An 11,971-nucleotide genomic window follows, 5' to 3' on the forward strand; every position below is an offset into this window, starting at 1 on the left:
TACTTGGCGAGATGTCAGAGAGGCAAGGGGGTTGAGTGAGGTTTGCTATGTATATCAGATACATGCGAATCCATTTGGACAATGTACAAGACAAATTGAATCCATGTATTCGAGATACATATATCTGAATACACCAAAATCTGATAAGACACGTTATATTACAATTATTAAAATAAGGGAAACTTACATAAATGTGCTATAATAATAAAATATTTACCATTTATAGCAACAATATTTTTTTTTCACTTGATCGCTTTTAATTCATTTATAATACAATTTTAATACATATTACAAAGAACAATTTATTATTCACATTTAATACAAGTTTTAATGATGGATAATACATTTATCACACATTTTAATACACTTATAATACAATGTGACCATTTTTTACCAAACAAACACAATATATTTCAAAAACAATTATAATTCAAATGTATTGCATAAATAATTCACTTTTAATACATATTACAGATTTATCACAGTATTACTATAAATGGTAATAAACAAAAAGTATCGCTAAAATCTGTAATTATTTTTTAAAATCTATTAATTTATGTAATTTTTCCTTAAAATAAAGGATTAACTTCTAAACTCGTGAGATTTATGTAAGTTCTCCAACAAAATATGGGCCGGAGCACCTATGCGAAAAAGTAAAGAAGTAGAAGAGCCCAAATAGCTGAAGCACGTGAGATCACGTGAGAAGGCTCGCTAACTCGCCCTAAAAATCGGCCAGGCGAGTAAACGCAAATTCATCGCCGTGTTGTTTAATTTCCTCGGATTGCTCTCGCCGGTTTTCCTCCGACCACCGTCAACAACCGCAATAACCACCAGGTAAAGTTCTCCTCCGTTAGATATTTTTTTTCCTTCTATAACTAGAAGCTATGATATTTTAAAAAGTAGTGAATTTTTTGTTAAAGCATTAATTAATCCACAAAGCTTTGTTAAACTGATAATTTATGAGCTAAATACCTTGAATTTTTGTAGTTGTGATTGTTGTTTTTCTTTTGGGTTGCATTTTATGTAGAAGTTGAAGAGTAGATAGTAGTTGAGAAGTTAGTTAAATTTGAGTACTCAAATGAATTTTGAAGTCGTGAAAGCTATTTAAAAACAAGAGAAGTCATATGTGAATCTTATCGAGGACATGACTCTAGATAGCAGAATATGGAGATTTGAGTATTAGAGTAGTAGGTAGTTGTACGTTGTCTAATTTCCCTCGTTAGTATTATTATTATTATCACTCTCCTATCTTATTCTTGGATTTTGTTATTGTTGAGTTTTATTTGCCCTGATTTCTTACCATAAATAGGTTTTACTTTTAGGAAAAGGTTTTGGATTGACTAATTCTTTTTCTGGTAGGAAAAGGTTTAGGGCTCTATAAATAGAGACATGTTCCTTCTAACTTAATTAGCATTCACGATGTAGTCTTAAGGGCTTTGAGAGTTTTGGTTAGGGGGAGAATTTATGGGTCACAAGCTTGATACGTTACCACTTGTGTGAACCTCCCATGCATTCCGAGTGAATTGATTGAGGTTGTTTCCCTCTGTATTGTGTACTCTCATATTTATAGTGGATTGCTCATCTCCTTTGTGGACGTAGGTCGATTGACCGAACCACGTTAAATCTTTATGTCTTTTGGTATATTTCTCGTTGTCTTCTTACTCGTAGTCTTTCGAGGTTTGCATTGCTAGCTTCCGCGTTACACCTGCTTATTTTCGGTCCTAACAGTTATAACTTAATGTTTCGTATGTTTTGATTATCATTTTTATTTGTTGTTGCTCCTGGTCTTTTCTCTACTATTTCTACATTGCTTCTTCACTATTATATTTCCTTTTCTTACTAGTTTCTGTTGTTCTTTACTTGAGTTGAAGGTCTATCGGAAACAATATCTCTATCTCTACAAGGTAGGGGTAAGTCTGGATACTCACTACCCTCTCCAAACTTCACTTATGGGATTTCAATGGACTTGTTATTGTTGTTGTTGAAAGCTATACAAAACAACATTAATAATGTGGAATGGTGTCAAATATTCTTGAACGTTCCATAATAGAAAGGGAAAACATGAGGTCTTTGGTTCAAATCTCAGTGTAGGCAAAAACACTAGAATATCTATCCAGACCTTGTTAGACAGAGTTATCGGTATGTGTGCTAGCAGAGGCAAAAATACTAGGAGATTTTCCCATTTATCCAAGATTTGGTAGACAAAGCTACTGGTACGTGTGTTGTTGGAGAGTAGTAGGTAGCCCGTGAAATTAGTCGAGGTGCGCACAAGCTGATATAAACATCATAGTTATCAAAAAACAAAAAAAAGGGGGAAAAGTTGTTTTTTTGCTTGGTAATTGTAACGTCAGAAATTCTTGTCAATCCCATACTTCAAGCATTTATTTAAATGATGTGGAATCATTCTTTCATAAGGGACAATATTTTCTTCGTTTGATATGAAGTAGAGAGCTTTAGTTCACAACTCATTTATAATATTATTACTTGTACAGGGGAAACAACTCTTTCTTGGTTAGTCTATAGCTATGGTTAGAGGAAGAGATGCCTGTTGGGAACATTGTGTCCTTGTTGATGCTACTAAACAGAAGGTAAGATGTAATTACTGTCGGCGGGAGTTCAGCGGAGGGGTTTACCGAATGAAGTTCCATTTGGCTCAAATAAAAAACAAAGACATAGTACCATGTGGTCACGTCCCGAACGAGGTAAGGGACCACATAAAAAATATTTTGAACAATCCAAAGAAACAAAAAAATCCTAAGAAAGCAAAACTGGATCAGGCTGCCAATGGTCAGGAAAGTAGTAGCTCTTCAGCTAGCGGTGGAATCCATCCTCCTCATGATGGATTTAGTGGACAGAATGGTAGTCCGTGTCCTCCGTCCATTATGTTAGCACGCCGTTCTTCTAGTTCACAGCCAGCAGTTGACGATGTTCAAAAGCAGAAACAGGACAATGCTGATAAGAAAATTGCTGAGTTTTTCTACCACAATGCAATTCCTTTTTCAGTCACGAAGTCCTTTTACTATCAAGAAATGGTAGATGCTATTCTCGAGTGTAAAGCGGGGTATAAAGCTCCATGTACTGAAGAATTGGGCACTAAACTTTTGGAGAAAGTCAAAGTCGATATTGACGATGGTTACAAGAGATTAAGGGATGAATGGAAGGAAACAGGCTGCACAATCTTATGTGATTGTTGGTCTGATGGAAGGGCCAAATGCCTAGTGGTATTTTCTGTAACATGTTCTAAAGGGACAATGTTCCTTAGGTCTGTAGATGTATCTGATCACGCAGATGATCCTCATTATCTATTCGGGTTGCTTGAATCAGTTGTTCTGGAAATTGGTGTTGAAAATGTTGTCCAAGTAATGACAGATAGTTCTGCTAGTTACATATATGCTGGAAGGCTTGTCATGAAGAAGTACCCTTCGGTTTTCTGGTCTCCGTGTGCTTCACATTGTATCAATAAAATGTTAGAGGATTTCAGCGAGCATGACTGGGTGAACGTTGTCCTTAAAGAGGCAAATATGATCACAAAATACATATACAGTAATGACTGGATGCTAGATATGATGAGAAAATTTTCAGGTGAAGGGGAGTTTGTCCTCGTTCGACCAAGATTTACAAACTTCGTAGCAATTTTTCTCTCTTTACGGGCCCTTGTAATTCAAGAGGATAATTTGAAACACATGTTCTCTCATGCTGAGTGGTTGTCATCCATATATAGTAGGCACCCTGAAGTCCAAGCCATAAAGTCATTGTTGTGCCTTGAAAGATTTTGGAGATCCGCACGTGAAGCTGTTACGGTTTCTGAACCTCTACTTAAACTGTTGAGGATTGTCGATGGAGACATGCCTGCTATGGCCTATATGTACGATGGAGTGGAAAGAGCAAAGCTCTCCATTAAAGCATTTTATAAGGACGTAGATGAAAAGTTTGTGCCGATTTGGGATATAATTGACAGGAGATGGAGCATGCTTCTTCAATCCCCATTACATGCAGCAGCAGCATTCCTTAATCCCTCCATTTTCTACAACTCGAGCTTTAAGATTGATGCAAGGATCAGGAATGGCTTTCAAGAAGCCATGACGAAAATGGCTTCTGAGGATAAAGATAAAGTAGAAATTACTAAAGAGCATCCAATGTACATAAATGCGCAAGGTGCTTTAGGGACTGAATTTGCAATAAAGGGAAGGACACTGAATGCCCCAGGTACGATTAATTCTTCAATGCCAGAAGTGCACTTGCATATTTTAGCATGTTATAAGGTAGTTCTCAGGTTTAATTCATAGCTACATCATTCTATAAACTCCGGCATAGTGCCTAAGGAGAAGTCGATAGGTTGAACAAGAAAGAAGATTTCTAGCTGATTCCTTATTTTCTCCTTTGAGTTGTACCATTTTTTATAGTTTCCATTCTATTACCATCTGTTATTTTTGTTATTATTTGTTGTTTCTTGTACTTCCGTTAATTCTTTTTTGGGACTACTTTGGTCTTTTTTACATGAGCCGAGGGTCTATCAGAAGTAAGCTCTCTACCTCAGAGGTAGGGCTAAGGTTACTCTACCCTCCCTTGACCCTACTTTGTAGTACTACAAGGCTAGCAAGTAGCGAAACCGAGACCAAAGGTAGGCTACTATGCAAGAAAGCTTAGTTTAAGCTTGGGTATGTTGTTGTTGTAATCGTCTTTAACATTTACAAGTCTGCCCTATGTGTCCTCAGCTGATTGGTGGACGGGTTATGGCTACGAAATTCCAACTTTACAGAGAGCTGCTATACGGATTTTGAGTCAACCTTGTAGTCTTCACTGGTGTAGATGGGACTGGAGCACTTTTGATGGTGTTCATGAAAAAAGACGGGAAAGGTTAGAGCTTGATAGATTCAATGATCTTGTTTATGTGCACTGCAATCTCTGGTTACGGGCACTTATAAGAAATAAATATGGCAAATGGAAGCCAATCAACTTCGACGAAATAGATGTTGGTGCTGAATGGCCTACTGAAGCTGAAGTTGCGCCATGCACTTACTTGGATGATTCATGGTTGCAACTTGCACACTTCACCCCTTGAAGGTAGAGGTATTCCTTCGTTTAGTGAATTTATCTATTAATGGAAATACTAAGCTCCATTTTGTCAATACAAAATATTCACATCAAAACAGCATTTGTTATATATTGGAATTATTAATTGGAAAATATGTGAAGATGAACTTATTCGAGTGTATTTTTTTTTACCACTCACAAACATTCAGTATTTTTTTCAAGTTAGAACTTAGATGCATGTCCAAATACCCTTTTGCCAATACTATTTTTTATCTTTCAAGTAACACATTTTTTATGTCCAAACGCTTGCCAACTTTTATTTTTCTATTTTTTTTTATTGGCTTATCTAAATAGTAAATACTTCTAGATATCTTTAAATGGTTGCGAAATTCACTGTTATATCATAGATGCTCATCTATAATGTGAAATACTTATGGATTATGAATTGCAATGACTTGAATGTTGACTAGTGAGATTTCAGATGGATCGTTCTTGCATATGTCATGATCTTAATTGTTGGTAGGAGTGACAAACAGGCAGGTAGGATCGGATATAGGCGGGTTAAAATGGATACAATATATGACCCGGCCATATTTAATATGGACTAAGAACACAAGCTTAGACTCCCAAATCCAAGAACTCATGAAAAATAACAAGCAGACAAATAGTATTGATATAGAGGAGAATATTGATAATAACCATATTTGATTTTTAAAAAGTCAGTTATTAAACCCATGTCCAAAGAGTCGGATCAGATGGTTATATTTTTTTGTTTTAACCATTTTGCGACCCCTAGTTATTGTTATGCTGCTATTGTATTTAAAGAGTATTCACTATTCATAAATGGGAGATATGTAGTTTGTGTTAGCATGATGTAATTTACTTCGCATATTTTATAGGAACTACAAGATATTTTCGATATGGTAAATATGTAAGAGATGTCCTAAATAATGGTAAAATTTAAATAGAGAGATTCTACATTTATCGTAGAATAATTAGTAGTAGTAGTTGTATCTTGTATAATATTTTGTAGGATTTATTTCAAATGTAGAATGGTTTTGCTTCTTTTGATCTCTTATTATTCCTTTCTTGTATAAATACCGATGTTTTTGTATTTTGATTAATGACTTAAGATGCTCATTCTTCCGTCTCTTTTCTGTTTTCTCTGTTCTTGGCAGTTTTTGACCAATTGAATATGATTTTCAGTTGAATTCTCATTCATAGCAACCAACTATGTTGCTCGGACTCTCAAAATATTGCCCTACTTGTGTTGAACTTTTCAAATTATGCAACACACACCTATCAATATTTTTGAAAAGTCTGAGCAACATAGGCGACCAGTATCTGTATCATCTTGATAATTTCAACCTTTTGTTTTGAAGGTTGGTTAGACATTTTCTGAGGAATTAGAACTCATTGAGGGGAGGTCGGCTCGGGAAGGGGAAAGTGGTGAGTGATCAAAAGTGGAAGACTGTAAATCTGTTCTACTAATGTCAGTGCAGAAAGGCTAACCGAGCGAAACTCTGTTCTTTTTTTGGCACGTAGGGAACTGATCACGTTGCTCAACTTGTTGGGGTTGAATATAGATGGAAAAGCTATAGATCGTAGTAGTACACCAACCTCTTTGTTGTTTCTTCCTCGTTGTGTGACGTTAGCATACAAGGTATTGCAATCCCTTACCTGATGAATGAACAAAGACAAATCATGAGTGTTGTGCAACACCTCAACCACTCGAATCGCCATCATCAATTGTAAGATTCTTGTCATTGCTTCTCTTATTATTTCTAACTCATGTCTTTATCAGCATTTGTTTTGTTATGTTTTGATTCAGAGTTCTTTAATGGGTGTAAAATGGTGAGAGCTTCAGCGTGCCAAAGCAGAGACGAAAAGAATCTAATGAGCCATCAGAGAAAAGTATAAAAGGGATACAAAAGTCGGATCCAAAGGTATGGCCTAATGGTAAATAAAGTGGGTGAAAAGTATACGGTTTCTTCTCGTTTATCCAAGTCTTGGTGGTTATAGTTATTTGCTTGTCCTCTGGGTCTATAGCTTTTTAAACTTCTTTATATCAGTTTTTCCTATTAAAACAACATATTGCAGCAAAGTAGACATTTATCTAGAGTTATTATATATATAATATAATGTAATGCTGAATTGTCATATTTTTTTTAATTCATTTTCAAGAAAAAGTTAAAAGGATGTAAAGACATAATTGCAAAATTGAATACTTGAATTTGTATTGGATACTATTATTAAGTTTTTTTCTTTTTTTTTTTGGGTTTTTTGTTCGGTGTCCAGTACCTAATTTTTGGCCTGACTGATTTGGATTCATGCTAGAATGTCTGACTTTGGTGCTGGGGTGAAGCGCTCCGATGAGAGATGATTTTGTTTTTAAATTTCGAACATGAAACATTAGATTAAGAATCGAAGGATATCAAAACTAGCATATCACAACTAACCGATTGAAATATAATACATAAATATATCTTATACTTGAATGTTACGTAAACGTGTATGCAAAATTAAAACTCATTTATGTTGTGACTATACATTAAAAATGTCAAAATGGTTAGGATTAAACTATTGACCACTATAAAACTATATAGTATAAAAATGAATAGTAGTTTTTAAATCTTAGTCTTACCTTATATATAAAGCTATATTGTTTTATATATTTAAACTCTCTGGCTTTCACTAACACCGACTTTATGAAAATTTATAAGTTAATGCACGCTGGATAATAAATTAAGTGAAATTATTGAAAACACTTATACTAAACTAATTATTTTAATTAAAGAAATGTGAATAAAAAATTCTCTTTTCAAACAACAAAAATAGGCAGTAAGAATACATAAATATAGTATAGTATGGAGGTGGTACTTGTTGAGCTATCGAGCTTCACCAAATCTTACAACAAAATAAAAAATAAAAAATAGACGATCGATATCATTATAATCGTATGAAATGTTATAAAAATAAAGTCGTCTTTAATAAGATTATAAAAATAAAGTTCTTTAATAGATACACATAATTTTAAAAAATGAAAGCTCTAATTATGTATATAACTCTATATTATGTATATACATAAATACAATGTTATATTGTATAATTTTTTAATAATATTTTATTAATAAAAAAATATTCAGACAAACAATATTATTACGAGATCCTAGTTGACCTTTGACAGTATACAACATAAAAGGAGAATAAGTCATATGGAAAAGTAAAATTAACATTGGCTAAACTCACCGACTAATACTGAGTGATATATAGATAATGTATCAAAGTCAATAGGAATATTAATATTTATTTGGATAATTTTTTAGGGTGTAGTTAAAAAAAAATTATAATAAAAATAGTTGACATTGTTTTAGGATATGAATTTTAGTAAAATGAAGTTTTATGAGTAAAAGTCATTATTTCATGTAAATACTTTTCCAACTAGTTTTTTTTGTTTGATGTTATTTATTTCAAATTAAACATTCAAATTACGATATCACTAAGTCGATATTGACTTCGTAGCATTAGAAAGTGAAATATCAAAGTTAGAGAAAGGTAGAAATTTAGTTACATAGTAATTTTTGTTTGAATTGTGTATTTTTATATATTAAGTCGCTATTAATAATTAAAAGTGCTATTTTTTAAAACTCAAATCCGCAAAATTAAAATTATGACTCCATTTGTCATCCAAGTACTTCAACTATCAACGGTAATGAAGTAACTCAAATAAGATTAGTTCTTTCGCTTTTAATAAGAAATTTCAAATTCAAGCCTCAAAAATAAAATACAACATAATAAAGCACATTATTCTTTAAAATTATCTTTATATAAAATAAATTTAAATTAATCAAGACTTCAAAATAAATATTAAATATCGAATAAAAAGATATGGTCATGGAAAGTAGACATAGACACAACCGGCCAATGAGAACAAAGTATAAATAAATATATGCCATTGGCGGCCAAAGATTCGTTGAGGAAGATTTGAATTACAAAGGACTAGCAATTTTATATTATTTTATGCGGAATAGAATATAAAATAAAAATATATTAATATAAAGGTATATTACATAATTATTAAGTAATGTTTACACTGAGTTATCGAATATCTATACATTATTTTATATAAAATAGATTAATAGAATATTAAAAAAAAAATATTCAATTTATAAATAATTCTCGAATAACAATTTTTGCATAACTAGTACCTGAATCAAACGATCTCTTAATAACATCAATAACTTACCATACTAGTAGGAATCCCTTGTGGTTATAATATCAAAATTCAATTTACCGCTTACGAAAAATTTGATACATAGAGTTACTTTTTATCTCAATACAATTTAACCTATTATAACAAAGTATCCCTCTAATATTTGAATTACGAAAAACTTGATACGTAGAGTTGCTTCTTATCTTATCTTAGTTAGGATAAAAACTTTAATTTTTTTTAGAGTGAGAAAAATTAAAGGTAATTATTAAAAGAAGGAAAAATTCCAATTAAATCCACAAATCTTAATCCTAATCCCCCCACGTTGGATTTGCCTGGATTTAATGTCAACTCTCTAAAAACTGACCTTTTCATTTCATACTTGTTTTAGAAATTCATTAATTTAATTTCTTTTTTTGCTCTCCTATAAAACTTCTAGACTTGTTGTTCTAACATATAATTCGAAACTTTAGTGCAAACAATATCTCAACAAATGAAGTTGGTTTGGTCTCCTGAGAAAGCATCTAAAGCTTACCTTGATACTGTTAAATCTGTAAGTCTATCATTTCCGATTTTGTTCTGTTGAATTCAGAATTTAGAGTCGATGAATTCTAAACAGATGTTATATATGTATTATTTCCATTTTTATTGAAATTTCATTCAGGAGTCATCATTTCATATAACTCAACAAAGGACAAGTTTGTATTTCAATTAAGATGGTTTTCTTATGTTACAACTAAATGTACCAATCTATTAGACATTACACTAGGATGCTTGGTTTTGACTCCTCTATGTGGTTTTCATTCTCGTTCAACTCTTAGAAATTACATCTAGTAGTTGTTGGAACAAATCGCGAAAATGCACATGTTTTATTTCCCTCATTTAGTTCTCGTACCTCTATTGAAACTAAATGGTTTTGTGTTCTTTCATCGATTAGTTATTCCTCTTTGTTCATCATCTTTTTTCTTTTCCAAGCACTTAACCCACTCTATTGCCCCTTAGTTATCGGTTTTACCTCTATTGAAACATGATAGTTTCATGTTTTTTCATCGACTTGTTTTTTCCTTTTTATTCAGGTCTTTTTCTCGATACATAAAATCTTCATATATTTCCAATGAGAGATAATACATTTCCTCCCATTTCTCAATTAAACTAGTTTCTTTTTCTCAATTGAACTAGTTTCTTGAAAACTCGTTTTAGCTATGAAACTTTGAGCATCGAGAAATGCTCTTTCTATTCACAATAAGACAACTTGGTAACAAATTCCTTCTCCCAGAACACTTGTGATGTTTTTCGACGTACAATAATTTCTTTATATGTCTATTATGAATCTGCATATCACTCATTTACTACCATTTTTTATCATTTTGCAGTGTGGGTTATTGCAAGAATCCACCGAAGCAGAGCTAATATCAGCCATGGCTGCAGGATGGAACGCACAAATGATCGTAGAGACATGGTCTCGAGGCGGGGCTACATCAACCAGCATTGGTCTTTCTAATGCAATTCAACAAACAGGTGGTAGGCATATTTGCATAGTCCCAAATGAAGATACAAAAACAGAGTATAAATCAACTATAGAGAAAATCACCGGAATGTCACCGGAAATTGTTATTGGTGAGGCGGAGGAAACATTGGAGACGTTAACAGGGATCGATTTTCTGGTTGTGGATTGTGAAAGAAATGATTTTTCGACGATTTTGAAGGTGGTTGCATTAGGAAACAGGGGAGCGGTTTTGGTATGTAAAAATGTGAGTTCAAGAGCTGTTACAGATTTCAGATGGAGGAGTGTACTTGACGAAAAATCAAGAATCGTTCGGTCAGTTTTTTTACCCGTCGGAAAAGGATTAGATATTGCTCACGTAGGGGCTGTCTCCACCGGAAAGAGTGTCTCTGGTGGGAAGATGGAAAAGAAATGGATTAGAAGGTTTGATAGAGAATCTGGTGAAGAGTTTGTGATTCGGAAGTGAATTTAGGTGAGCTGTCTAAACCTCGACTAATTCTTCAGGTACCTGTTATGTACAGATATCGACTAACTCTATCACCAAGACATGGTCAGATTTGAGAAAAAAACAACATAGTGAAATTCTTTGGTATTTGTTTGTTAGATTTCTTCTCTTTTTTGGGGCATTTTTGGGTTATGTACATTAGATCATCACAAAGTTGAATATTTGGTTTGCCAGTTGGGTTTATGCTGGTGTGATTTTGTTGTATATTGTTTGATAGCATTTGAAACAAAAAGAAAAGTAGAAGATTGAATTGATGTGCCATGAAAGATTGCATTTTTTGTTTCTTAGAGGATAGGGAAAAAAAGAAAAACTTAAGCAGGGCGGAACAGGTCTAAGGTGAGAGTTGCACGAATAAAGAGTGAGGCGGGTTGAAAATAGGTAAAAATACTATGCAGGACAAGGAAAAGCGAATAGGTTTCTAGAAGTCAGCAAAACAGAGAATGTAGATACAAATTTTCTCTCAATACATCTGCCTATTCTGGTGTCACGTTAAACTATGCGACCATTTCATCTAACAACTTAAGTTTTTAGATGAAAGTCACAGAGACATCTATAGGCAGTGTTCATGATATGGTTGATCAACAAAGAGCATTTAAACTTACTCTTGCTACTCCGTGTGACTGCCAACAAGCCACTGTTGTTATTTGCGAAGTAGTGTCAACACCAATAAAGGTTGTGGCGGGGCTGCAGAGTACGTCTCCATCCTTAAAAATGAGAT

At 33.3% G+C, this 11,971-nt stretch overlaps 2 protein-coding genes across 7 annotated transcripts; both read left to right on the forward strand.

Moving 5' to 3' along the window:
• Positions 1–643: 643 nt before the first annotated feature.
• Positions 644–7,259, forward strand: LOC107026859. Of its 6 annotated transcripts, none has more exons than XM_027919370.1 (7): positions 644–834; positions 2,493–4,206; positions 4,716–4,857; positions 4,949–5,070; positions 6,417–6,483; positions 6,580–6,785; positions 6,866–7,259. In XM_027919370.1, exons 2-4 carry the CDS (start codon positions 2,526–2,528, stop codon positions 4,968–4,970), a joined length of 1,845 nt encoding a protein of 614 aa, XP_027775171.1. In that variant the 5' UTR covers positions 644–834; positions 2,493–2,525; the 3' UTR covers positions 4,971–5,070; positions 6,417–6,483; positions 6,580–6,785; positions 6,866–7,259. The 6 variants fall into 6 exon arrangements, with proteins under 6 accessions (XP_027775171.1, XP_027775170.1, XP_015083446.1 ...); XM_027919369.1 differs by having other exon boundaries at positions 4,949–5,064; XM_015227960.2 differs by adding an exon at positions 1,872–1,910 and having other exon boundaries at positions 645–834; positions 4,716–5,064.
• Positions 7,260–9,202: 1,943 nt separating this feature from the next.
• LOC107029096 lies at positions 9,203–11,519 on the forward strand. Its single transcript, XM_015230412.2, has 2 exons — positions 9,203–9,797; positions 10,618–11,519. Exons 1-2 carry the CDS (start codon positions 9,738–9,740, stop codon positions 11,212–11,214), a joined length of 657 nt encoding a protein of 218 aa, XP_015085898.1. The 5' UTR covers positions 9,203–9,737; the 3' UTR covers positions 11,215–11,519.
• The last annotated feature ends 452 nt before the right edge of the window (positions 11,520–11,971 follow it).

The sequence above is a fragment of the Solanum pennellii genome, chromosome 8 (assembly GCF_001406875.1).
Source record: "Solanum pennellii chromosome 8, SPENNV200".
NCBI lineage: Eukaryota > Viridiplantae > Streptophyta > Magnoliopsida > Solanales > Solanaceae > Solanum > Solanum pennellii.

Coding starts and splice junctions, on each gene's coding strand:
- LOC107026859 (XM_015227960.2), top strand. CDS start 2,526: ATGGTTAGAGGAAGAGATGCCTGTTGGGAACATTGTGTCCTTGTTGAT. Junction 4,207..4,715: donor AAGGACACTGAATGCCCCAG/GTACGATTAATT, acceptor ATGTGTCCTCAG/CTGATTGGTGGACGGGTTAT.
- LOC107029096 (XM_015230412.2), top strand. CDS start 9,738: ATGAAGTTGGTTTGGTCTCCTGAGAAAGCATCTAAAGCTTACCTTGAT. Junction 9,798..10,617: donor ACCTTGATACTGTTAAATCT/GTAAGTCTATCA, acceptor ATCATTTTGCAG/TGTGGGTTATTGCAAGAATC.